The sequence below is a fragment of the Dromaius novaehollandiae genome, chromosome 7, assembly GCF_036370855.1.
Source record: "Dromaius novaehollandiae isolate bDroNov1 chromosome 7, bDroNov1.hap1, whole genome shotgun sequence".
Taxonomy (NCBI): domain Eukaryota; kingdom Metazoa; phylum Chordata; class Aves; order Casuariiformes; family Dromaiidae; genus Dromaius; species Dromaius novaehollandiae.
The window spans coordinates 21,659,203-21,687,050 of NC_088104.1; the positions used below are offsets into that span (position 1 = coordinate 21,659,203).

The 27,848-nt window shown below is 39.2% G+C and overlaps 1 protein-coding gene across 4 annotated transcripts in view; it reads left to right on the plus strand.

The window, feature by feature from the left end:
• The window catches only part of CSRNP3 (cysteine and serine rich nuclear protein 3), a 116,538-nt gene that overhangs the window by 13,692 nt on the left and 74,998 nt on the right, over positions 1-27,848 (plus strand). Inside the window, exons 1-2 of one of the 4 annotated variants that reach the window (XM_026094161.2) lie at positions 6,188-6,359; positions 20,473-20,643. In XM_026094161.2, coding sequence (XP_025949946.1) covers positions 20,496-20,643 — 148 coding nt within the window. In that variant the 5' untranslated portion in view covers positions 6,188-6,359; positions 20,473-20,495. Of the gene's footprint in view, positions 1-6,187; positions 6,360-20,472; positions 20,644-27,848 lie in introns of those variants that run through there. The other 3 variants (XM_064514872.1, XM_026094185.2, XM_026094169.2) reach the window with 3 other exon arrangements.

The window sequence follows — 27,848 nt, forward strand, 5'->3', positions numbered from 1 at the left end:
TGGTCTCTGGTACCCTTCGGGGATCTTTTCTCAAGTGTCTGCTTAAATCCGGAAGTCCCTGGGAGATACAGAAGTACTTCCCATTCATCACAATAGCTGCTGTTTTTTTTTACAATGGTTACTTCATTTTGCAAAGAGGAAGGGAAGTTGGCCACCCATTCTGGATTTAAGGCAGCTAAACCTCAGAATCCAGAAATTCAAATTCAGAGTTGTCAGTAGCCAATATTATTCCTGGTATGAAGAAAACGAATTCGTTTGTGATGCATCTGGGACACTGAACATGGTTTCATATAGTAATAATACAAGTTCAGCAATGAATAATCCCAGTCCATAAGAGGAAATATCATTTCAATTTACTTCCATCTCGTACTTCCACAGCTTCTTAGATCTTTACGATCTTCCTCAGATGGATGGTGGTGTCTTTCCCCCCTCACTCCTCACTATTTGGATAGTTGGTTGTATAAGAGAGCAGATCTTTATGTAGCTCATTTTTCACCTTAGTGAGAATGACTTTTAAGAAGTTGAACCTTTTGTCTTCACAAACTGTGCTAGTCATTGGTGTAACTCTTGATTCAAAGCAATGAGAGCCTTTTTTCCTCTAGACAGTTTCCTGGTCACTTTAGACTTTTAATTCTACAGCTGATCTTCCAATCAAGCACTGACAGTGGTTGTTTTTCCTAGACCACATGGCCTCTGACACCTAAGTAATGCTGTATGCCACGCTTTCTCAGCTGCCTCTAGGTGTGCTGCGCTGTAATATTTTGCTAATAGATCTTTCAGCAGGCACATTGCTCTTCCTCAAGTTGTATAACAGCATCTCCCAATTTGGCAAGACCCATGCAGTGTTTTCGGGAGCCTCTGTCCTAACCCTGGACATAAGCACATGTGTTTATCCTGGAGATTTTTTTGAATGATAAGACTGCAAAAGCCACTTGCCTCCAGAAGAACAGAGCCTGCACATCAGTGTATTAGAACCCAAGTATATTTAGAATGCATGCAAAGGACTTACCTCTTGTTTCGAATTATGCTCCAGTCATGACAGACATGTAGGGTGTAGAAAACTGAGAAACAGAATGTCTGTGCCCTTTCAGGAGATCGAAGAGATCTAATGTGTAGAGCATGACATATCTTCCTGGGATCCTGCTAGCAGAAGGGTAGATAAAATTCTTATTTCTAGACCATGTGTAAGAGATTTGTTCTGATGTCCTACTAACAATCTTCTGAGAGAGCTGTAATACTGTTGGAGATCTGTTTGCTTCCCATATTAATAGGGGAGATGATAGCATTTTTGTTCCTGAGCTAGACGGTAGCTAGTGTGTGGTTTTGTTTTGTTTTTAAGCAAATGCCTGATCCTGTGTTTAGTAGGCTGATGAACAAGTTGGTAACAGTTCCAACTGTCTGTCTCTATCACCAAGTATCAAGCTCTATCTCTATCTTCATTAAGCAGTAAGAGCTGATCTCACACTTGACAGAAGAGATCTACAGTAATCGTTTTAATGAAGGATTATGTGATCAGCTATCAAAAAGTTGCTTAACCTGAGGATATCTGATGGCAGTCACCCAGTATATGAATGTCTGTATGGATTATCAAGTGAAGATAAAAGATGTTACCAGTAATTGGAGTTCTCTTAGCCATCTTTTCCCTTTCCTTTTCTCCTACATGTAAAGATTTGCATTTCAGAAGAAACTAAAATGGTACAAGGTATGCTGCACAGCATCCTAAACATGAGGGCAGATGGGGCATGAGCACATCCTCTACTGGACTGTAGGAGGAACAAAGTTGTCTAGTCTTGATGTGAATCTACAGGTGAAGCATAAGGAACTGTAGTTACTAGTAATCAAGCTATCACCCACTAACACCCCACCCCCAAATCTGACTACTACATACTTTTTTTTTTTCCCCAAACTATGCAGTAAAGGCCACTAACAGAAAATTGGATGGCGAACTTAACCAGGGATCCTCTTTGATATCAAACGCTACTGTAAACAGTTTTCTGTACTGATGTAGCTTTAAAGAATTTAAACTTCTCTGTCTCTAGATAAATAAATCCTTTTTAGTATTTGGAAGGAGACTGGTGTGTACACTAAAGTGCTGTGGACCAGATATGGGATGGAATAAAGAACTGCTGTTTTGAGTGTGGGTTTTTGTGCTTTTTTGGGGGGGGGCGATTTGTGCTTTTTTGGGGGGGGGGGGTTGTGCTTTTTTTGGGGGGGGTTGTGCTTTTTTTGGGGGGGGGTTGTGCTTTTTTAAAAAAAATAAACAAGCATAAAACCTAAAGGGAAAGAAAAAGGGACTACTGATCGAGCCTACTGAGTCAGGGGAGTGGACCAATTAGCTCTATTGAAGGAAGATGCTAAAAGAAGGTATTCTGGGAAAGGTCATGGTTATGTTACAAAATACAAGAGATCATTTGAGATTTTAATTTCTTACTAAACCGTGTCTCTTCACCTTCACAAATCAGGCTCACCTAAGGCATTAAGATAAACATGAGTTTTGTTTGTTTTTTTCCGGGATCCCTAAGTGTGGAGGTGTGTATGGTTTAAGCATCATTGTAAATAACTTGTACTATGCAAGTGTCATTTTGCTTGTCTCCAGTGAGTCTGTGACAGCACCTGTCAAGTTGGTGTCCACTGTACCTTATCATTAGCTTACAGTAAGAAGTAAAAAATATCAGATGATAAGCTCCAACACAAAGAACTGTAAGTTGCAAGTGAAACCTGAAACAAGATTCAAGAATGTTTCATAATGAACCAAGCCAAATAGGGAACTGCCTTCAGCCCTGGCAGCATAGCTATATAGCTTCAGCCAAAGGACACGGGCAGCCTAGCAGGTACTGAGTTCAGCTTAGTCTTTCAATTTACTGAGTCAGTACCATTGTATGGTAAAGCAGAGGGGATTACTGAGGTATAATTTATATAGACTTTCTACACTTTTTCTTTTCTTTGAAGCTTTTGTTCAGGAAGGAGCTGATCTGCAACATAGTGCAGTTCTATAAAGGGATTATAAAAAGGAGCCTCATTCTATGTAGTCAGAGAAAATGTGAGCAAATATTTCAGTAGCGCAGACATAATCATGGAAAGGAGAAGCGAAAAAGTCATCTCAGGAATTTGCTTCCTGCTGAAGCCTTCCTTTTGTCTAGCAGAATTGTTCTAGAGAAACATTTTAAAATATATGTTGTAGGGAGCAGAAGTAAAGAGGGGAAAACAGAGTGCTAGAAGTTCAAAGAAAGATGAAACAGTCAAATGATTTATAAGCGCATCTCTTAATCACTTGAGTCACAGCAGGAAGTAGGTACAAACCTGGGTTCAAAAAGGGTACAATTTCTCGTTCCCCATCTCTGTGTATATGTGATTAGTCCAATATTAGCACTTCAGAGCTGGAAAGAATTAAGACTTTGCAGATGTTATCTATAGAAACTGACAGTCTGGTTCATATGTGGTGCCAGGGAGTCGCAAGGGCAGCAGGCTGCTTTGAGGGCAAGTGAGTCGGGAGCTGAGGGTGCCAGCAAGGCAGGCAGGGTCCGACCTCCCGGCTAGGGCACAGTGCTGCAGTAGCCAAGCAAGGCAGGCCCGGGGATGGTGGCCAGAGAGGCCAAGAGTCCCGTGGCTGCCCTGCGGGTCAGGGCCATAGTGGTGAAGCAGGTCTGGAGTCAATCCAGGAAGTCAAGTCTGTGGGTCAGGATCTGGAGCAAGGGGGTTTGTGCCAGGTACAGGCATGGCTGCAGTGTTGCAGCATAGCTCAGGCAGGGGCCAAGGGGAAGAGGCTTCACTTAAAAGCAGATTCCTGGCAAAGGAGGGGCAGGCCCTTGCTGGGGCTTCCGCTAGCTCTTTCTTTCAAGGCCACGAGCTGCACTGTCTCTAAGCTGGCCTTCAGCCCAGGCAGCCACGAGAGAGATGCACTCGGGGTCCTCACATACTAGCAGAATCACATTTCATAAATTAAAATGATATTTATCAAGTCAGATGACTTAAGTTTTGATGTACATAACAGTGCAAATTTCACATGGACTGACTGAACAGTATTCAGAATTTATAACCTCCATTTGACAGTTTCTTCAAAAGATCACCCAAACACCAGTCTGTTAGTGAGGTTTGTGTGTGCAGTTCTTATGAAGTGTGGAGGAAACATCAGCCTACTTAATCATTTTTAGAGCAGGACTATTTACTTTATTTTAGAAACATTGTCTATCTGTAATATAGAATTGCTTCAGTCTGAGACTAACGTGGAGGGGTTTTTTGTTGTTTTTTGTTTTTGTTTTAGCAATACTTTTTTCACAATAGGTTTTTGCAAGACATTCTGGCTTGTGTGTGTGTGTACTGCCCACTGCTCTGTGATTAATTAGTCTAATAATGCTTCAGGGCTGGAACACGGTTGCACTTTGTATCTGCACTGAAAAGATTATTAAATCCAATTTTGTGACTACCGTTCTCTGCTTCCTTCTGTCTCCCTCAGCAGTTCGGCTAGTTGAGAGGTGGAGCCTTGGTGCTGAGCTTCTGAAAGTGTACATAGATGACTGGTTAGTTTAAACTTTTTCGTATAGATTTAAAAAAAAAAACTCTGACAGGTATCTTCCAGCCAGTCAATCCTTAGGGCAAAATTTCTGTTTATGCTTTCCTCAGTATTCATGAAATTCCTTCTGCATGAGAAGATTTTTCTGGGTTTGAAGCCTAATACTAATTATAGTGTTTTTAACACTTTTGCAGGAATGGATTTCCCTTTTGTAGACACCCAGGAAGAGGTTTTAAGTTAAACTGAGGTAATTTAGTTGAAAAGACACCTACTTTGCTTGTTCAGACAGAATCTGGATGTTGTGCACATGATCCACTGACAGTTCATTATGATAAGTCTGACAGCTAATTTTCTCAGAAGCTAAAACAGCTATTACTTTACAGTGGAAGTATGTTAATTCATATGGTCTCACTGTGGTTAAAGATCAATAATTCAGTAAAGAGGATAGATGCTGTTATTTAAAGGAATTAATAGTTAATTTTATTAGAGAGTCATAGCCAAAGATTGAAATTTGTAAACAGAAATGTATTTGTCAGCTTCTGCTGCTTAACGTTTTCCTTTCAAATGGAAATCCTGGAGTACAAATGCTTTGAAGTGGTGGTAAACTTTGCCTTTGCTAAGACTGAAAACACATTCTTGATTTTTAGTTTAACTTAAACTGTCATAAAATCAGTGTAATGCTCTTGTCTTCAGCTGAGTTGAAACCTGATTGATATAGATATATGGAAAAATCAAGCTTGTCTTGGCTTGAAAAGACATTTTTCATGAAGATTGAAGAGGTTGCAGATAGACTTAGTCTAACTGAGGCACACAGACTCTGAATTCTCATTTAGGTTGAAAGTTTTGTGAGGACAAGGTTCACATTGGATTTTGGCACAGGATTTTGGCCAGTATATTATAAACAAGTAATAAAGATACACAAGCACAAGTTATTTAGGTAGATCTTAAAGAAAAGGTAAGTGTCTAGTACTTACTGTTTCAGGTATCTCATAAACTACCTCAAGCAGAAACATTAGTATGCTTTAATAAAAGAAAATGTGTTTAGCTGGTCTTAGGGATTGTATATATTAACATGAATGAAGTACAGTTACAATTCAATAGAAATTAAAGCCACAGAAGATCTGAGTTCTCTCCTTCCTTTTTATTTTGGCCTTTGAGCTTGTGATACTGCAAATCTTGGTGCCTGACCATTATTTTTACCCCTTACACTTGGTATTAATTTGCAGTTGAATGGTAGTAGGAAATCACTGCCATCAGTCTCTGAATTATTCTAATTTGCATTGAGATTTCAGATCCTTGTTTTGTGTAAAAGCTTCATTGTTATTTTGATGATAAAATTTCTTAAATGCAGGGCAGCACTCTTCACTGAAAATCTGGAGAGCTGAGTCAGCCTCAAAGAATGTGTATAGGCAGTAAACGTGTTCATACAGCTGCTTTCTTGTTTTTTCTTGGAAAAGGGCACTGAAGGGGAGAATTGCTATTCGCTAGTGGAGCTGCAGGTTTATTAATAGAGAGACTTCTTTCTTTTTTCCTGTCTCTAAATTTTGTCATTATCTTCCAGTGTGGAGTATCCTCACTGACTACTGAGTAGCTTATCAAAGCCGTTTTTCAGATGTGCTTTTTTTTTTTTTTTTTTTTTTTTTTTGGTTTGTTTTCCTCCCTTTGCTGTTTTCCCTTTTTGCTAGCATGTAGATGGGGGCGGGGAGTGGGAAATAAGAGAGAGAGCATGTTCCGGAGGATGCCAGGATGACTTCAGTTATTGGATGACTGCTGCTGATGGATGGAGAAAGGAGGAGTAAACCTTTCAGTCTGCACTGACGGAGCTGAAACACAGAAAGCCCGTTTACAGGTAAGGGAGAAAAAAATTCCTTTCTGAATAGCTGTTCTCGGTCCTTGCCACAATATTTCTTGGCTATAAAAATGCATGTGCAAGCATCTTGCAGTTTGTGCCTCACTCATGACTTTGAAGCATCTTCTCAGTTTATTATTCCATCTTTCTAGGAGATTTCAACTAGTATGAGATCCATAGCATCAGGCACGCCTATGATTTCCCTGTCTATCTGATAACTTTCCCATTTGACAGTATAAGCATTCCATCTGACTGATGCTGAAGTTGCTCAGTAAGCCGTAGGAAAACAGGTCTTGTGTGATGGAAAAACTCGCTGTTGAACAATACAATCGTATCAGCTATAAAACAGTGCAGGAAGATCTAAAATTGTTTTCCTTGAGTCTGGGTGCAAAAAGGACTTGCAAATGGACTGCTTCTAAAATTGTATATATTCTATTTAGAATGTTGAATGTACAGTGAAAATAGATCCTCAAAACAACTTACAGGTTTAAGGTTTTTTGTGGATTTTTTACATTACTTTTTGGTTTGGAATGAGTGTAGTTTATAATTCAATCATAAAATTGTCATTAAAAATATGTTGCGTATAACTAAATTATGTGTTTAAAAGGGGAAAAATCTTGTAGTACCCACAGCAGTTACATACCAGATTCAATCAACTGTTGAAATAGTTTGTATGCAACCTATGCTACCAAGTTTGCATATTATCAGCAGATTTTAATTCATAGACATTGGGATGGCAAGTATCAAATAACTCACTTGGTACAGGAAAGAGGATTATTTATCTAACCACGTCATTTGAGGATATAGGACTGGAGAATGAAGTCCCGGCCTCACTGAAGGAATAAGGTTTTGATACGGGCCTCACTGGGGCCAAGATTTCAGTGTGTGAACTCTTTATTGACATATTTCAGCGTGTTATTCATGTAGTGAATAATTGTTATACCACAGGATCCTATTATGCTGGTTTGAAGCAGAAGTTTTCATTGAAATAAATGACTTGTGATTAAAAATTGTTGCCTGTTTATAGCCTTTTTTGCCCTTTTTTGTCAGTCATTTATATGGCTTCACATTACTGATGGTTTAGATTACTATTTTTTTGGTGTATTTCATCTCATAATTATTTTAAAGGAGCTACTGCAGATACTCAAGCTACCACTATATACCTCTGTTGTGACTATTTATTTTTATACTACATTGAAAATGCAGTGATGGGATTATTTAATTGTTGCAGTCCATTTATACAACACTGAAATAAAGGAAAGGGGTAGAAGCCTTCTGCCTGGTTAGAGATTATGTAGTCATGTAATATGTTTATAAAGCTAGATTCTACTAAACAGTTGGAATTTAATTTTAAAAGATTTCAGAGATTAAAAACAGTAAATGAATGTATCCAGTTTTGTTGTATCCACTGAGAGTGAATTCACTTTAAGCAGAGTCAAAATTCTTAAAGTGTTGTTATTTAAAAAAAAAAAATGGAAAAGGTCAGTAAAACTCTTAGTGACTGCTAAAGATGATTGGAAAAAGCTCTATCCTCTGTCCAATTATTTATACACCTTACCAGCTGCAAACATGCAGTGGTGTCCTTTTCCCCCAGTTGTCCCTTCAGCAGTAGAGCCTAATGCAAATTTGCTAAACAAGCAATCAAAAAAAGCCTTAAGACTTACAGCAAATGTCAAGGATTTACAAAATTTTTCTAAAAGGCTGACAAACTGTTTCCATATCAATGTTTTATACTGAAATGTAAACACTGGTAAATAATACTGACTGAAAAATACATGAATTGCATCCTAATATTTTTGTTGTTTGTAGGGAATGGATATGCTTCTGAAACCATAATCAAAAATGTTAGAATACAATCTGAAACCTATATATTCCAATCACCCTTCAATCACTTTTTTTTTTCCCTATCAAATGAGAAATTTGACTCAAGGCAGCTCCAATAACAGAGAGGAACTGATGAAAACAGAGATTTTGGTTCCACATGTATTTAAATTATTCTGTTTCCCTGGAAACGCTGCTGCTGCAGATGCATTTGGCTTTTGGTGGCTAAAAATATCTACTCCTTAATAATGACAGCGTGAAAGATACTGAATAAAACTACTGTGTGTTGTAACTAGCTTTATAGTTCCCTAATGATTCAGGTATACTACCTGAGCTACAGATTTGCATTTTCTATCTAAGGTTCCCTCTCGGCTGCTGGCAGCACTCACCAGCTTTTTGGAAATGAGGTAAGCTCATTAGCCTTAGTTGCAGACCCTACTGAGAAGGCAGCATATGCGTGGGAGGTGGGATAGCCAAAAGGTTTGAAACCAGGTAGAAAGTTGGAATTTAAAAAAAGTTCATGAGAGTGTGTGTATATCTAATGTAATATTTGGGGTTCCAGGTTTACTCCCATTGAAGTCAATGGTAGGAGCCCCACTTAAATAAGAGAATGTTTAAACCTGCCTTTTTTATCTAGTCCCTCAGTGTAAGTTAACTGTTTGTCAATAAAATGTTTTACTTATTATATGACTTCTTCATCGGTTTTATGTGTAGATGGCTAAAATATCACACAAACAGGTCAGCAGTTGCTTTTTAAGTCAAATACTAAATTACCTTAAGCAAAAGCTGAAACCTAAATTACTGAAAACCTTGTCTTAAACAAGAAATACCTGTTACCGTTACTAGGAAGTTTCATCCTCTAAAGAATGAATTCTTTGCTTTTAAGAAAGTATAGTCACTTTATTTTTTTTTTACATCCAATTCATTATTCATTCTTCTGAGAAATGTATTTTTAATGGATTTACAGCTTCCACATACCATAGCTTCTTTTGTTCTTAGCTGATAATCAATATATACAAAAACAGCACTGGTATTCAACATACACGAAAACACCACTGTTCTGCTTTTCTTTGACCTCTTCTTTATTTCCATTGGATGACTTCCTGATTGTGCCAAGAAAACAGAACCAAGGACACACATTTCCTGAATGCTGTCTGGTGGGCTGCATATGCATGTGTGTGTGTGTGTGTGTGTGTGTGTGTGTGTGTGTGTGTTGTGTTTTTTTTATTACATGTGTTTTGTTTTAGCATAAATCACAATTGCTGATTAATTTTCCAGCATTGAAGGAGGCATTTTTCCTGTTCTGCAATGTCTCAAAGGCAACATGAAAATATTACAAGTTATTGTTTCACAGATAAATAATTAATCCTCTGCAAATTTAATACTAAAATCCATTTTTATCTGACAACAGAAGTACCAAAGGTGATTTAAAGTAAAAGCTGAATACTTGGTTTTGATTAGTTGAAATGAGTAAGAGGAAGTGATATGGTATCTTTCATTCTATAAGAAAGTATTAACATATTAATAGGGCAGATTATTGAATGGTTTATAAAAACTCTTCTATGAGGACAATGTAAATTAATCATAGCAGGCCTTCTTGTTGAGAATAATTTGTTTTGTAGGAAGATGAGCTAACCTGAATCACTTTAAAATTAAAGACAATTTCCTATAGTACATGACAACTTAATTCTAGAAATATAATATGCAGGATTACGATTTAAGATTCCATGCAGATGATAAGTAAATCTGAATATTATTTGAGGAAGAGAAGGTGTGAGAAGCTACTGGAAGTAACAACAGTGAATTTTACATCTGTGGTGTAATTGTACCAATTTGACATGGATCCTTTGATTTCTAGATATAGAAGCAGAAGTTCTCCTCTGCCGAAAACAGTAATGAGAAATTTTGTCTCATGTTGCCTGTCGCTATTTTTGGCTTGTGGAAGATAGTGATAATAACAGAGAGAGAAAACTAGAATAGTACTTTTTTTTTTTTTTTTAATGAGTTGGTTGTAGGCAGATGAGCTGCAGTTTCCTGCCAGGCTAGGCCTTTCCAGCAATTTTCTGCATTATTTGTTCATGCCTGCAGAAAAGAGGATTTAATTGTTCTATGCTAAACAGCTGATATCAGACCATGTGTGTGAAGATAGTCTATCTTGCCACATTTGTCACTCTCCAAAAGAAAAGAAATCCATTCATCTTGTTTCTCATCTCCTGGAATTAGACACTTTCTATCATATTACATATAGGTAGCACTGTTGTTGGCAATAGTTATGGTAAGAGCAAGGTAAGAAGGATTTCGTTTTTTGAAACTCTGTTAAACACTACAGATTTCAGAGGAAAGAGTAGCTAACCCTGAACCAAAATTCAAGAAACCATGGGACAGAAGAAGAGAGCTGTTGGATTCATGCTGTCTCTCCTAGCTTCAGTGGCAGTGCTGAATGAGTGCCCAGGCTATATGTTAAATAGATGCAGCAGGAAACTAGGTAGCATGCATCTGTGCTGTAGATGTCTGAGGGCCGCTTTGGTATATACCAGTCATGTCCACACTATACTTTGGCAGAAGTGTACTGAGATGCACAAGATACCCTGCCACCCTGTGCACTTTGCAAACAGTGCACAAGACTGATGTTCACAAAAAAGCAGTGTAGAAGATCAGAACCGAATTATTATGAAGATTATTATTATTATTATGTTGCAGTATGCCTATTAATGTTACTACCTGGGCTAATCTGGGCAAAATTTATATGAAGAACCACTCATTTCCAGCACTGTAAGTTAATGGTATTGACAGTCTCCATTACAGAGCTGGACTCTACTGTCATTCCTGCATGGGGAGCTGGGAGCAGCATAGTGCAAAGCAGCTGTGCTGAAAAAATGCAAAAACCACTACTGCTAGTCTCAAAATCTCTTTCCAGTTGCAAGGGGGTTGCTGAGCAAACCAAAGGTTCTCAGTCCTTTTGCAAAGAGGTGCAAAAAGACGCATTGTTAGCATGCTGTGTCTTACGCAGCAGTCAGACCAGTTCTTCCCTCATCTACGTGCTAGCTTCCTCTTTTATCAAAGGCTGTGTTTCTGTAGAGTTAGGCAGGACCGTTGGCAATGTCTTGCTCTCTCCCCCACACTTTGATCTTACGAGCAGTTGTGATGACTGCTGGCCAGAACTTTGCTATAAGCAGCTTCCTGGAACATAGTCTAAAAAGTAAAAACCTTTTCTGAGAATCCACCAACGAACTTTAGAAATGTCTTCTTGGATACAGATGCTTCTGTGGTGGAGGCAGAATACAGTGCACTGTATTTTTTCTTCATACACAAGCAAAAAATAAACTGGTTGCTTCCACAAGGATTTCTGCTGGAAATATTTTCATTAGTGAAAGCTTAAAGCCTTACATAAGAGAACTAGCCAACAGCAGGTCTTTGTCCCCTGAAAACTTTGGAGGGAGCTTCATGATGACCCCAGAAAAAAGTGTCCTGGATGACTTAGCTGGAGGTTAGGCATCATGCATCTGAGTCTGTAACCCAGTTTCAGCATAGCTTTCTCCTTAATCTCGTTTGCCTGTAGGACTCAGTGTCTTCTATGCATCTTAGACTGCGGTGGAAGCAGCTCTTGCTTCTAACACAACAGCAAGCTGAGAAGAGTGTTCTAAATGGAACACAACCTCAAACTAAATGTCTTGTATGGCCAAGTCTTCTCATGCTGACAGGAAAGCCCAGTCTCTTGTTGATTGCCTCTTAGTCTTCCTTCTCTGCTGCTGGCTTGTGCTCTTATTGCTGGAGACCTGAATGCCAAGCTCCTGGATTCCTGGTTGAACACCTCTTACTCATCTCCCTTTGACTTCAGGAGGTCATCCTGAGAGAGAAGACTTAGAAAAGCTAGCCTAGAATTTTCTTCTGTTGAAGGACTATGTGTGCGAGTGTATCTGCTGTAACTGTTGCCCAGTGTTTCTCCTGTGCTCTTTGTTGCTCGGCTTGAACCTCAGCTGTTGTAGCAAAGAAGTGAACTGAGACATCAGAAGGTTGCTTCGCTACTGGTGTATTTGGGGAGGAGGGTTATATTTGCATGATGGAGATGAGGATATTTGACCATTGGCAGTGTTGTGTGATGGCCCAGACAAGTGTGAAGGACAGGACCTTATGAGATGTTCCTGAAGAGCTGAAGGAGCTAGATCTATCATGGCTGTATCCATGCTGCATATAGGAGCTGAGCATATGCCAACATCCCTTCTGCATTCTACCTTCATTGCCAGTGGAGCCAGTTGATGTGTTAGAGCGTACAGCGATATGTAGACAGTCTAGAAGATTAGTGGATTAGTACTCAAGTGTGAAATCAGGAGCGTTCAAAAGCTATGATATAGAAACCCTGAAAAGAGCAGACTTGGCAGGATTTGGCTTGCCACGTCAGAGCAAATTCCCAGGTTGAATTGCACAGCCTTATTCTGCAGGATTTACCTAGTGCTATAGGTTTAGCTAGACTGAAGCAAACAAACAGGGAAAGACTTTTCCTAGTGTGTGTAAGTTGGCGACTGATGAGCATAAATTTAGGTACATAGTAAATGGATTATTTTTTTATATTTATTTCCCTCAGTCAAAAAACCGAAGCAGTAGAACTTGCTGTATCCTGCATATGTTATATAGGATTTTTCAAAAAAATTTTATATATAGAGAAAACTTGGAACGTTTTCAGTTGGAAACAATTGTGGTTTCATAGAGGATATGCATAATCCTTAAGAGTCAGGAAGAAACATGGAGATAAGGATTCTCCTCAGGTTTGCAGAGGACCGCAAACTGGGGAGAGTAGTCGATGGCCTCAAGGCTCCCATTCCGAGGGACCTAGGCAGGCTGGAGGAGTGGGCTGATATGAGCCTTGTAAAATTCAGCAGGGACAAATGCAAAGGCATGCACCTGGGAGGGAAGAGCCCCTTGCAAGAATATAGACAGGCTGGTGGCTGGCTGGCTGGGGAGCAGCTCTACAGAAGAGGTGCTGGGGGTCTTGGCTGGCAGGCAGACAGCAGTGTGTCGTGGCGGCCAAGAAGGGCAAGAGCCTCCCACGCCGCATTATCAGGAGCCCAGCCGGCAGGGTGAGGGAAGTGATTTTGCCCCTCTACACAGCACTCGTTAGACCCTATCTGGAATGTTGTGCCCAGGTTTGCATCTCTCCGCCCCCGCCCCCAAGAGCGACATTGATAAGCTGGAGCAAGCTCAGCAGAGGGTCGCCAAGATGAAGAGGGGCCTGGAGTGCTTGCCCTGGGAGGAGAGGCTGAGGGACCTGGGCTTGTTCAGCCTGGAGCAGGGAAGGCTTTGAGGGGGACCTGATAGAAGCTGTGCAGTACCTACGAGGAAGTTATGAAGGATGGAGTCAGGCTTTTGGCAGTGGTACGTGGCAGGAGGGCAAGAGACAGCAGACATAAATTGAAATGAGAGGTTCACGCTGGATATAAGGAGAAGCTTTTTCCCCGGGAGGACATCCGGGCCTTGGGACAGGTTGCCCAGAGAGACTGTGCGGTCATTGTCCTTGGAGGTTTTGAAGACCAGGCTGGTTAAAGCCATGAGCAGCCTAGTCTGCTCTCCTTAGCTGACTTTGCTTTGATCAGGAGGTTGGGCAAGAAACCTGCTGAGGTCCCTCCCACCCTGAATTATCCTATGACTCTAAGCAGATTTTATTTTTTATATCCTACAAATGAAAATTAGAGAACTTACAGATAAGTGCTGAAGTCATTTTTTTAATTTATTTTTGAAGCAGTTCCTCATAACTTTGAACTTGAGTGTTATTTTTCATGGAACTCTCATCTTATGAATCAGTTTCACTCTTATCTCCTGTTAAAACTGGATTTTTTGTAATGTACATGGTGATTTTTCTGTCTCTGGTTTTGTGCTGTTAAATAGAGTAGCAGGTCCTGAGAAGACAAATTCAAAAGGGCATTTTTATTTGCCCTTCTCCTCCCCAGAGGAGGAGGCATGAAAAGTGCAAAAGAAAAGGAAGAGCTGAAGGGGTGTGTGTGTGTGTGGGGGGGAAGCACATAGACTTCTCAGCGTAATTTAACTCTTCTGAAATCGTAAAAGAAGATCTGAAAGACTTTATCTGAAGTTGTGCACCTGTACAGGAACCATCAGTGAGAATCACTGTATCTGTCTCTCCCCAGACTTTTAGCTGCTGGATTTTACTGCAAAGTAAAGGTGTCACCTGACTGCAGGGATCAACTAGTGGTATTCCTTGGACCTACAAAGAACAGTTTCTATGTGGAATTATCTTGCTATGTGTTGCTAGTTTTTACAGACTGTGCTGGTGAAACTGTCGGAGCTTACCTCTGGCAACTGCTGCTTGTGATTAGAGCTGCCAACTACAGCAAAACATGTATTGCAAACATTAATTTGAATTCTGAACAGCTGTTTGATTCATGTTCTTGTACCTCTGTTGTTCACTGTTTGCAAGCATTCATGCAAATGGATTTTTGTCTGCATTAATGCAGTGCTTTACATGAATAGTCATTTTCACAAGCAAATGATATTCTTTGTCAGTGAAGTTGTCACTTTTGGTTTTGACCCTATTTTTTTCCCATTTATAACTGTCAGTTGCACAAAGAGCAAAATAATTAAGTGCAATATGTGTGACCACACAAACACCTTGATTAGTGAACAGTTCACGACTATCTCTGTTACTGGCATTTGTTCAGCAGGTGATTAGATAAGGAAAATTTGTTTTTTTAAAAGAAATCAAGTTTAGTTTACAAGCTTAAAAAAAGACCCTAATTCCAAAAGAATATTAATCACAACAGATAGTCCGAACATCTCTGCTTGTGAGCATCAATATTCATGATTTAACTGTGAAATTATTTGCCAACTCTCCCCTAGCAAGTTATAGTCCATGCTGACTGGCCAGTAGGTGCAAGTTGTTTGTGATGAGTGCTTTGCAGTAATGTTTTATGTCTAACATCTGCATTCTGCATCCTCCTGTTCAGTTTGCAATTGTTTGCATAGAAGTGTTTTTAGAAGCAAATCTATATTGCTGCTGAGGGCTTTGTCTAAAATTTTCTGTGCTTTCCAGCTGATATATTTGAGACATGGCAAAATGCTGTGCAGGTGATTCATAGGTCAGTCTTTAATGCCCTTATTTTCAGATGTGAATTCTTATCCAGGTAGACTTTATCATCGTATGTGATCTGCTTTCAAGAAGGAATTGATACAGAATAAGATTTCAGTAGTGAATGAAAAAGGCTGTTTATTGGGTTTTTTTCCTAAATGCCTGTATGTTCTTGGACTTTTTCCTGCTTTTCCTGAACTTTTAGTCAATAACCGATTCCTACAGTGAGGCTTTTCTCTAAAGCATGAGGATGTATTATCTGAGGCAGCGGCCTATTTTATCATTTCTTAGAAGTTGTTCTATTTTATGTTATGGTTACTGCATATGGTACATACTTGATGTTTATGTTTTCATGTATATTCCGTGCTTGTTCAGTTTCCCATATGATGCTGTTTAAGTTGTGTACGATAGCACTGAGTTATGCAAAATTATGTGTAGATTAACACTATGATGCAAATGTTATTTGACTATGTCTTTGTCATTGCACAAAGATTTTTTTCAATTCCCTATTTCCACATTGCAGCTTGTTCTCTGTTTTCTTAGTATCTGTTATCACCTTTTTATTGCTTTTCAAAGCAATAGCTGAAGTGCAAGATAGGAGAAGTCCTTTTACCACTCCCTGTGCTGCCTGTCTGATTTGGTTTGATTGTTTTGTGTGTGTGTGGTGGGTCCTTCTCCCTCATTTCTGTTCTCAGGTGCCAGTGAAACACTGAGGGTGATGATTTGGCATTAGTTTCTGTAAGGCTAGTTTGGCATTGAATCTCGTAGATATAACATCGTAATGAATAAGAAGGTTCTTTGAGGACCACAGGTAAGGCACTCTCACTCATCTCCACTCACTCAGTAATTCTGACACAGCCCTTTGGGGGCCTTTCACTGGTATTTGGAGACACCTGCTTTCTAAAGGACTGCTGCAGTGAGATTGTTACCATGGTGTTCTTAAAATTTCCAGCCTTTTCAGGCACAGGAGAAAGTCAGTCTAGCCAGGCTTTTACACCGATTTACTGTGTATATTTCAGGTAGTGTTGTGACTATTTTAAATACCCCCCCGCCCCGCCATTCCATTTACAAGGGATTTTTTTTTCTTCTAGTAATAACATATTGCCTCTGAACTTTTCAAATGTATGGTGCCTGCCAATTATCTGGCACTGTAGCAAGGTGAAGCCTGTTGCCATGGAGCTTTGTAGTCTTGCTTTGCCAGTCAGTGTACCTGCAACTAGAGAACTTGTTAAATGATTGCTTTGTAGGAGTAGTTTCTTCAGGGTGGAGGAAGATTAAGGGAAAAAGGAAGAAAAATGGTCAGGGGAGGGACTTGAGAAAAACACATTCTTCTCCCGCAGTCTTCCATCACATGCTTCTGCTGTGGCAAACTGCCATTTCCTTTACGAATCTGTATCTGCGTCAGGCAATTGGTGTTTGATCCGTAGCTCACACGATGCATGTGTGTGGTTGGGTTTGCTTGCTGTAATGTTCTTCCCTCTGTTTTCAGCTTTGTTTTGTCTTTCTGTGGATTAGTGCCATATTAGCATGGTGAGAAGTATGGCAGAGGATGATGCATCACATCTCTGTGTGAGCGCTTTGGTGGAGGGTACGTCAACAAACAGGAATGCTTCCAGTGCCAACTCATTACTCAGTTGTGTGAGTCAGTGGGATGCTGGTCCAAATCAAGAAGTAGCTTAGCTGTTAGATATCTATTTAATAATTATGCAGAAGGTCTGTTTTTAATTGAACTCTTCCACCCAACTTTCTCCCCTTTTCACCTAAAAGTCTGGTATAGCAGATCTGTAGCTGTTTATTGTCTCAGTGTTTGCCTCTGGAGACTGGAACTGCCTGGTATCTTACTGGGAGTCTAAGCATATTGAATTACCACTTCTTTAATTTCAGTTTTTAATCTGTTCTGTGCGACTGCTTTTCTGAGTCATGTGATGCTGTTTGGTTCCTATATGCAAGCATTTATTTTGGGGTATTGTATTCTATGCAGAAATGCAGAGATTTTGTTATTTTTCTTCATATATATATATATATATATATATATGTTGCTACAGTATGTCTATGAGGTTATTCCTGTTCCATATGACCTACTGTTCTGCTTACCATAAGTGACGTTTTTTCAGTGAAAGTTGTATCATTGTGTAGTTATGCTATCCTTATGGTTCTGCTGATAAGTGGTTTATTTGCGTATAGGTTTACTTTCTGTCCATATACATGAAAGTATGCTTTTTTGCAACTCCTTTGTGTCCTGCCCCTGAAACCTGTAGAGTTTTGAGTTAAGATCAGATAGGATCCAGGGCTTTTTGTGACTGTAGTTGTTTTAGTTTGGTTCCCCAAAACCTGAAAATATTGATTCAGGTGTAGTTGCAGTACAGGAAAACAATGGCAGTTCAGTCAGAATTGCCTGGCTTGGCTCCCTGGAAGGTATGGTTGTTGACATAGGGAGCCTTTATATCACCGACTTTGGGGCTTCATTGCTGTTAGAAGTTTGACTGCTGCTTTTTCTTGTCGATTACTGTCCTCCACTGGGATATATCACATCATCAATAGAGGGTGTGAAATAACGGCCTGATAAACAGTATCAGGCTGCATGTCACCATGTTTGTCACCATGCTTGTCTCCTAGTCGATGGAGATGTGGATCTCGCTCAGGTACTGCATGAAGTCTCTGTAAGCGATGAGTGGGTTAAATGTATCAGATAGAACATTCCTCATTTACTTCTGTGCAGATGGGCCTCTATCTGAAGAATATTGGCTTATGGAGTGGCAGCTGTTAATGCAGATGTTATTCTAAAGGAATCTGCTGCTGATGTGTAATGTGTACAAACAGTTTTGGATACTTGTTAGTCTGTCAGTGTAATATCTGAGCTTCTGAGTAATGGAAGTATTTTTTCCTTTCCCCTGTCTCCTGGGGAGATTTGATACCAGAGAGACTAGGATCAACAGATCCCAGGCAAGTGGCAACACCTAAATATTGGTGGGAATGCTTGGTCAAACAACATTCGTACCTGGAAGAGAGATTCAGGACAAAAAATAGGCAACAGTGACTCCAAAAATATACACCTTTTAAATGAATATTTTTAAATGAATATTAAATGAATATGCCTTCTTTATGAGTCATGGTGATACTCAAGCCAGGAGATATGGGAGCATCATAGAAGTTATCTTCATCAGGTAGCTGGGTATGGAACTAACCTGTATGTCTCTCCCAGGGATTCTAGGAATCACTTGTTAGGGTTCATACAGAAATTCTCGTTGTCTTAATAAAATGGCCCTGCTACTGCCAGGTCATGACACTTGATACAAATGTAGGCTATGCTATATGCAAGGAAATTTAAAATCCTTTGGTGTGAAAAATAGTTGTGTCTGCTACTAGCTGTAGTGGCCTTACTAATGTGCAAGATGCATGTTAGTTGTGTAGTCACTGTGTGGCATATTTGCAGAAGAGAATGTCTGACAAAAGGGTTTTTTGGGGAGAATTGTTTCAGGCTGTGAAACTAGTTCTTGCTTTCTGACAGTCTGTACACTAGTGATGATTACAGCTGTTAAGTTTGACTTAGAATTCAGTTTCGAAAGGGGTTATTTGGACTTGCAACTTTAAGAATCCTGTAGCCACAATTTGAATATGCTTTGACATGGGTTTGACCTAGGTTGCACTTACACAGTAAACCCTTTGTCAGCCCTTTTCTCACTTTCCTGTCTCTTCGTTGAGATGTTTGAATGTAAGCATTTTCTTTCTCACACTCCAGCTGCTTCTTTACCCTCTTCTACAGTCAAGCTGTAATCCTTTGGTTTTGATATTGCAGGCTGTTGCCATGGAAATAATTGTGATTTCACAAATTCTGTGCTATAAGCACTGCAGGAGGCAGTGGAAAAGGTGGTTGGCAAGAGGTACAGCAAGGACATGGGGGCAGTTCAGAGGAGTTGTTTCTGAACCTATCTTTTGAGATTTTCTGCTCCCTGTCCATTTTTTCTGGGTTTTGCCTTTTCTCCCCACTTTTTTCCTTTTTCTGTGTGTTTTTTCCCCTTTTTTGTAAATGTGATTTTATTAATGGTTGAAGCTTAACAATTTGGTGTATTCTTAAGTTGCTTGCAGAGGTTATTACAAAATGATGCAAAATGTTCCTTTTCTTGTCCTCAGGACAAGAATATAATGATTGCTGCTTGTGATAACTCACTTTTGGACAAAAGGGCAAGGGCTTAGAGCTAAGCATATTCAGTTTAAGTTACGTCTTTAGCCTAAAGAAATCCCTCTCAGGAAAACATTTTTCATAAATAGCAAAATAGGCTGAGGTGATCATGACAGGCAGATGCACTTAAAATTCTCTGTGATTGACAGTATTAAAACCTAATATAGTCGTTATTTAATTTTTAGCATGCTCTGCATTCAAACAAGTGCAGTCCTGAAGATCATTTTATGCAGCATCTGTTTTTAGCATTATATTGCAATTGCACATCTATACTGAAATCTTTTCTCTAAATTGGACACGTCCATGAAGACCTAATGAATCTTACTGGAGGAAATCAACTTTGTTATAAAATAAATTGAATTGTCAGCTTCCACAAGCTGAAAGCAAGTGGCACTCAGAAGAAGGAGAAATTCTGCTACTATATGTTTGAAAGCATCAAATAGTTTTTTCCCAGCTATTTACAGCAACTTTTCACTGATTAGTGTAGTTAGAGAATAAATATATTTGTGACTTTTAAATTAAGATCTTAACATTCATTTCTGGTCTTTTAGTAGGATGTAATTAGTAGTGATGAGGTCTTTTTAAATTAAAAATATAGAAAAAATGTTCTAGCCTGTCAGTTGTGTTAAACTGATCTAGAAATTGCTCTATTATTATTTTGATCTTTTTATGCTTTGTTACTCTGTAAATGGAGATAATAAGATCAGCTGTTATAAATGAAAGGGAAACGATAAGGATTGTTGAACATGACTGGCTTTACTGGACATATCTCAAATACTAGATATTTATCTTTTTTAGGCATGAGATTAGTTATAGAACTTTGTGCTGGTAGAGTAGAGGTAGTTATCAGTGAGATGATGAATATACTGATTCCTTTCTGGTAAAGTTGTTTAAAAGTCTTGGTAAGGAACCATTTGGCTAAAGGTAGTAGGATCTGACTGATATATAAACTCCTCCGTGATAAATGAATTTGAAGATCTTTGTTGCATGGATAGCCAGCAGATGTTTCAGTGCTTCACTGCCTATTCCTGTTACAGGTACATGTGACAGCATTGCAGCTATGAGTGGAATTTTAAAGAGGAAGTTTGAAGAAGTTGATGGCTCTTCATCCTGTTCCTGTGTGTGGGAATCAGATGATGACATTTCTAGCAGTGAAAGTGCTGACAGTGGAAATAATGTTCATCCAACAGCCAGTAATCATTTTATCCGTAAGTACTAAAGTGGTGTGTAAGCATGATCCTCCATTTTATACGACCTAAGGATTCAGCTTACTTGAAAGAGATGCAGTGTAGGCTATCTGCATTCATTTGGAAGCTTTTTTCTGTTTTTATTACATTTCAGTGTTGAGATTGTTAGAAATATTTCTTGTTTAAAAAAGCAACTACTTCTCTAATAGTTGTTTATGTAAAAACTAGTAGCTGTCAGAGTAAAATTCAGAAGTAACTTCACTTTTTTACTAATTCATTTACATCTAGAGAGATTGAAATGTTTCAAGTGTATGGGAGAGCACTTTCTGTTTTGGGTGGTGATTTGGGTGAGGAGGGAGGAGGGATTATCAACAGCAGCTTGGCTTGAAGTCTAGTGCTTTTGCTTGATCCTGGCAGTCAGGGTTGAGAGTAGCCTGCACTATCTGCTGTTTCAGAATAGCTGATTCCTATGGTTATCCACCATACTGCCTGAGCCAATGCAACCACATAGCCCTCTGTCCTTTTCTTTCATTCGTTACAGGAGTAAACTCAGTGTGTAATTCTCCCTGAGTGGAATATTAGATCTGTGCTTGATGTCTTGTGAGATGCTCAAAGAAAGCAGAAATTCTTTCCTTGTTTCCACTCAAGACCCAGCTGAACAGGAATAGTTAATTTACAGCATATTTTCTTTTGACTTCAGAGGTTGAGTTTGCAAGTTATGAGACTTGCATAATTTATCAAATCTATATAAACCCTCATATGTGCAGAAAATCATACATGTAAATGAGTAACAATAAGTGACCTGAACTACTTCTGAGAATTCATATGTACTTGCTGAGAGGATATTGCTTTTTTTTGGTTGGTGGGTTGGGTTGGGTTGGTTTGGTTTGGTTTGGTTTGTTTAAATTATCTGTCTTGCAAAGCTAGGCTAGTGCTATTTGTGAATCACAGCCGGAAGTAAGGTTAGTGTAGTTCCTTACCTGAAAATGAAAAAAGGCTACTCTGAATAAGGAACCCGCCACCTTTTCTCTGAGTAGACCTTTCAAAAGCACATTGATGGCTTGGATAATTGGGCTCAGAGGGTCAGGGTGAATGGATTGTTCTCTGCCTGGAGGCTGGTAACAGGTGGGGTAGCATAGGGGTCTGTCCTGGAACCTGTCCTGTTTAACATCTTTTTCAACGATCTGGAGGAGGTGATGGAGTGCACTTGTATCAGGTTTGCAAACTGGGGAGAGTAGTCGATGGCCTCAAGGCTCCCATTCCGAGGGACCTAGGCAGGCTGGAGGAGTGGGCTGATATAAGCCTTGTAAAATTCAGCAGGGACAAATGCAAAGGCATGCACCTGGGAGGGAAGAGCCCCTTGCAAGAATATAGACAGGCTGGTGGCTGGCTGGCTGGGGAGCAGCTCTACAGAAGAGGTGCTGGGGGTCTTGGCTGGCAGGCAGACAGCAGTGTGTCGTGGCGGCCAAGAAGGGCAAGAGCCTCCCACGCCGCATTATCAGGAGCCCAGCCGGCAGGGTGAGGGAAGTGATTTTGCCCCTCTACACAGCACTCGTTAGACCCTATCTGGAATGTTGTGCCCAGGTTTGCATCTCTCCGCCCCCGCCCCCAAGAGCGACATTGATAAGCTGGAGCAAGCTCAGCAGAGGGTCGCCAAGATGAAGAGGGGCCTGGAGTGCTTGCCCTGGGAGGAGAGGCTGAGGGACCTGGGCTTGTTCAGCCTGGAGCAGGGAAGGCTTTGAGGGGGACCTGATAGAAGCTGTGCAGTACCTACGAGGAAGTTATGAAGGATGGAGTCAGGCTTTTGGCAGTGGTACGTGGCAGGAGGGCAAGAGACAGCAGACATAAATTGAAATGAGAGGTTCACGCTGGATATAAGGAGAAGCTTTTTCCCCGGGAGGACATCCGGGCCTTGGGACAGGTTGCCCAGAGAGACTGTGCGGTCATTGTCCTTGGAGGTTTTGAAGACCAGGCTGGTTAAAGCCATGAGCAGCCTAGTCTGCTCTCCTTAGCTGACTTTGCTTTGATCAGGAGGTTGGGCAAGAAACCTGCTGAGGTCCTTTCTAACTTGAATTATTTTCTGGTTTTATGGGTTATGTACATGAGAGATTCAGAGAGAACTGAACTAGCTCTGCTTGTGCTAATTTTAGAACTGGGTTCACTGGGAAAGACAGTGTGGTAGTACCACGCATGTGTTTAGATTTTTGGGCTTTTGGATTTTTTTCTGCCAAGTCTATAGGGAGCCTTGTTTTGCTTCATCAACTTACTAGCTCAAGCATCTGCCAGCTCTGGTAGCTATCTGACCTGTTTCACTGCCAAATGTGTGTCTGTGTTCTGATTTGGAGTCTTGATGCCTTACTTCTGTGGGGGCAGAGAGAAGCCAGTACTGAGTGGTTTTGAAAAGCCAGTAGTTTTCTTCAAGAACTTAAAATACTAGTGAGAAGAAGAGGGATTGGGAATGGCTTGAGATACAGGTAGATGTGAGGACTTCCTCCCTCCCTGCTCCCCCAGCTCATTACCCTGTTCTGATTGAATTGGAGGCTTTTGTTGTTGGCTCTTGAACTTGAACTCCCTAGCTTAGTGATGGGGTTTTCAGAATCTGGAATTTGTTCCACTTGGCAGTCTGCCAGTGCTTCAGTCTAGTGAATAGGCTTCAGGGCATGATGCAGATGCATTTATTTTGCTTAGCTTTCATTTGTTTTCCATTTTTAGGTGGTTTTTGTTTTTTCATTTTCATTGTTTCATGCCTGACAAAGCTGCAACTTATTTGCTCGTGTTTCTGTAGTCAATGGCAGTACTTCTTTAATGCAGTTCATTTTGGGTAACTACTTTGTAAGGTTTTTGTGGGGGAGAAAAAAAAAAGCCTGACTGCTACAACAATAGACTTTGTAATTCACAAAGTAAATAAATCAGTTTGTGTTTTTGTGAAGCAGAAGAGAGAACAAAGATTGAATCTAAGGAGCACAGCTCAGCATAGCCACAGAATAGAAGCCACATCCACTTCTTACAGTTGTGTTTATATAAGGTGATGGAGAATCAGACCTATGGTCCAAGAAAATGCAGTAGTTCATGTAAATTACTCAGGAACTTCTGACTATTCTTTGAGGTCACAAGGAGAAGAAAATTTTGTGATTCCTTTATGAAGATATGATGCTAAAGCAGTTTTATTTTCCTAATTTTGCTAGCACTCATCATTTTTGGAAATATACTATTTTCTGGGGAGAGTGGGCTACTTTGAGCAATTACTGCAACAATTTTTTACTTAGAACAGGTTGTTCTGTTTTGCTTTGTTTTTCCTTCGTACAGGTTCTGGGATATGATTGTGTATTTTGTACCAGAACCCATTTTTTCTCAGCCAGATACTGGCAGTAGTTGTTTTCAGATTCCTGTTTTAAGAACCCAGTTCTCTATCATTGTTTTCAGTTAGTCATCAGCTTCTACAAAACGCAGATATTAAAATTTATTAACAGGCTGTGATCTCTAGATATACAAATGGAAGTCAGTAAGAATATTCAGAAATAAAGATCATCTGTGGGAGAAAGTTGCAGGATTAGCTCATACGGTATTTGAATACAGGGCAAAACATGCCTCACTAATGCAGGCAAGTATATCGTCACTAGCGTATGTTATATGCGTAACAGTAGGCTTTTAGAATATGTAAGATGTTTACCCTCATCTGAGATTACTGTCAAATTCTTTCCTCCTCAGCCCACTTCATGCAGTAGTGTGGTTATTCTGTATACATGTTCCTTGAACTCTAGGCTCCTGCTGTGTGCACAAGGCCACTGTGCTCTTCAGAAAAATCTAGAATAGTTAGTTTGAATTCCTCTCATTCTTCTTATGGATATATGCCAATTCATTGTTTCTCCAAGGGATCACTGAAACACATAAAAGCAACCTAAAAAACACTCTGTTATGCCATGAGCTCCAGTAATCCCTGTTAGTACATAGTAACTCTTTATGATAATGGAATGCAATATTATAACACTATATCATAAGTTGCACATAGATTAAGACTGCTGTTAATTATTAATGCTCAACATTTCACATTAATGTGTATGTTTCTTTTTCTGTGGTAGCATACTTTTTTCAAAATTAAATTTTGGGCATTTTCAAATCAATTTAATGATTACAGTAGCATTATATATTATATTAGATTTCCCTGGTGATGTGCACTGGATTTGAATATACTTTTTTAAAAAATACATAGTTATATGTGTGTTTGTGTGTGTGTGTGTGTATATATATATATAAAGTACAGTAAATGCAATAACCGTATATAGAAATATTCACTGATGTTTCAAATGTAAAATTTGTGACAAAATACTGCAGAACTGAAGAGGAGAGTGAGCAGCTACAGTATTTTTTGTGTTATGATTACTTCCTTCTCAGCAGGACTGTCTGCTTAAAGGGCAAATGGCTGCAGTAAGCTACTCCTGTAGGTTAGTTGTGACTAAGTGTCAGGTGGTTCCAGTAAAATGTTGGATGAACTCTCGTGTGGAGTTTGGTCTGTGATTTGGCTCTAGGAGATGGAGAGTGAAAAGCGGTTGTAGCTGTTGTTAGTTAAGAGTAGAATTTTACTTTGTGGAATTTCGTGTGGCACAGAAAGAGCCTGAAATAGTGTTTGGCATGGAGCTGGACCTGCTTGGTTGGAGAACAGGCATGCAGTTTATAATTCTTTTTTTGAATAGACTATGTAGGAGTCAAGAAAGCTAATGGCAGTATGTATTTTTTTTTAAAGGGACATTTGATTTGCCTTAGTTTAAAAGGCCAAAAATGGGATCTAAGGAATGTTGAGAACACTGTCCAAAAGTCCCTCCAGGGTATCTCAACCTTGCAGTCAAAGAAGTTCTGTCCGTCAAATTGGAGGCCTGTACTGAATGTTTTGGAAATAGTCTTTCTGTAGTTCATATAGCCCATGAGCAGAGCAGGGATAATACTACTTCACAGACTGTTAAGCAGATTATTGAAAATCATAATCATACCCGTTTTTAGAAGATGCTGTGTTTTTGATTTGAGGAATTAGTTGAGACTCTAGTTAAATTCACGGAAGCATTTCCAGCATGAAAACCTGTGTCAGGAGACATTTTCCTTTATCCCATTTTTATGTCATGACTGACTTCTCAGTTTTTACAGTTTCTATGGCAACCATGATTTTTGATTGGTAAAGAATAATAATAGTACTGAAAGGTTTTTTTTCTTTTTTTTCCTGACCATATAGTATTTTTCCATCAAAGGAATAGAGCAAGCACACCCAAGATGCTTTTCACTAATTAGTATTGTAGTTGAATTGCTGTTTAAATATGGATTCCTGTTTGTAGCAGACTCTACATATACTAATTTTTCAGATAGTACACATGAGAAAATAGCCTTATTAAAGTTGCTGAATAACTTTCTGGAAAACTCTTGATCATTTATACTTAGAATTTAAGACACTTTTACTTTTCAAATCATGTAGATATTTACATTCCCATGTTAATAGCTTCAGGAAACAGATTTACCAAGATACGGTGCTAAACAATGCAGCAGGCGATTTCCTGAGGTTCTTTGGCAATTCTGCAATTCATCAGCAAAATGATAGTTGGGAACTAAGGATGGAATTTCATCAGGTGAGAGTCTAAAGAAAGAAGAGAAGGGTAAGGAAATAAATTGCTAGGTTACAAGAGAACAGGGAGAGTGGTCTGGGATAACACAGAGAAGAACAAACAGAGAGCTAATCAGTGTGGGAAGACAGATTGTTGATGGTGTCCTATATGAAAGAAAGGAGAGAAGAGGTTCCCTGAGACAGGAGGAGCTTGACAAGCAACAGTTCTTTTATTTACTTTTTTTTGTTAGTATGAGCAAGAAAGTGGTAGTAACAGATTTCACTTGGTAAATATGTCAGCTTGCAGAAAAGGCTACAGATTGGCTGGCTCATAACTGGGAAAAGAGGGAGGGCTAATGAACAAAATGAGAATGAGTCAGCTTATCAAGACCAAAAGAATTTAATGCTTCAGCAGTTTACAAATTCTTCATCAGTGAAAATGACTTATCCTCTTTCACTGATGTGTATGTAACGTATTTCAAAATATCTGGTAACACTTTAGAAAATTACTGGAAAATGTTGATTGGGACATTCTGTAGTACTTCAGGTTTTGTTTTCTATTTATTAGCTAGAGAAAAGCCCCTTGTGCTAAGAACATATTTATAAATCTTGGTCCATATTCAGTAGTATGTACGGACTGCAGATCTGGAACCATCTTGTGCAGGCAGATCTGAAATCCTTAGATCAGAATGAGGGCAGCATGATGTATGAAATGAGATTTTCAAAACTGTTCTTGTCTGAGAGTTTTGTTAAAATTTAATATGGTGGTTGTATTTTTCCTTGATTTGTGGTACAAAATAAAAAACAGATTAGCAATTGAAGTATACCAGATCAAATTGTAAGCCATTATTTTTGGACTTCACAGATGATGATGTCTTCAGGTGCAATTATAATGTGAAAAACAATTTGAATAATTTTATGAATTTTATGAGTGCATGAAAATAATTTACAGGAATAGCATGTGTAGCTTCTTTTCTCTCTCCTGTGACATGTATGTACAATTTGAACAACATAAAATCATAATGACTGTGATTTTATTGATAAAGAGGTATGTAACTAAATCCACAGTCTTTAAAATCCTTCCATAAATTCATGTTTTTGACTAACTTTAAGCTATTTGAGCTAATTTTACCCCATGACCTTTTCTGGAGAAACCACAAGGTTAGAAAGTAGATGGGTTTTCTTTTAGTGAAGACTTCCTCTTTGGTCTTGGAAAAATAAGATCAAAATTTTAAAACTTTTTTCCTAAAGGTAAGCACTTAAGTATCTTGGGTGTTAAAGTAGCTGTTCTGCTTTTCACACATGAAGAAATATTGTGATGATATTTGGATAACATTTTGGACACAGTATGAGTACCTGGACAGATAGTGAAAGCTGTGGGTGGTGTGATGTCATCACATTTGCTTCTGTGAGAAAATTAAAGATTTTTATTCAGATTTGGATTTTTTATTAGGATAATGGATTTTCTTTTACCATTTTGTAACTTCTAATATCTTCATTTTTGTCTGGAAGTTTTTCTTTGTGCTTTCTTTCTCAAGGCCGCTCTATCCTAACACTAGCTTTTATTCCTACTGAGAGTCTCAATAGCCTTTCAGCAGCTTCCTTTGGATTATCTTTATGTGCTCTTATGAAGTAAACGAAG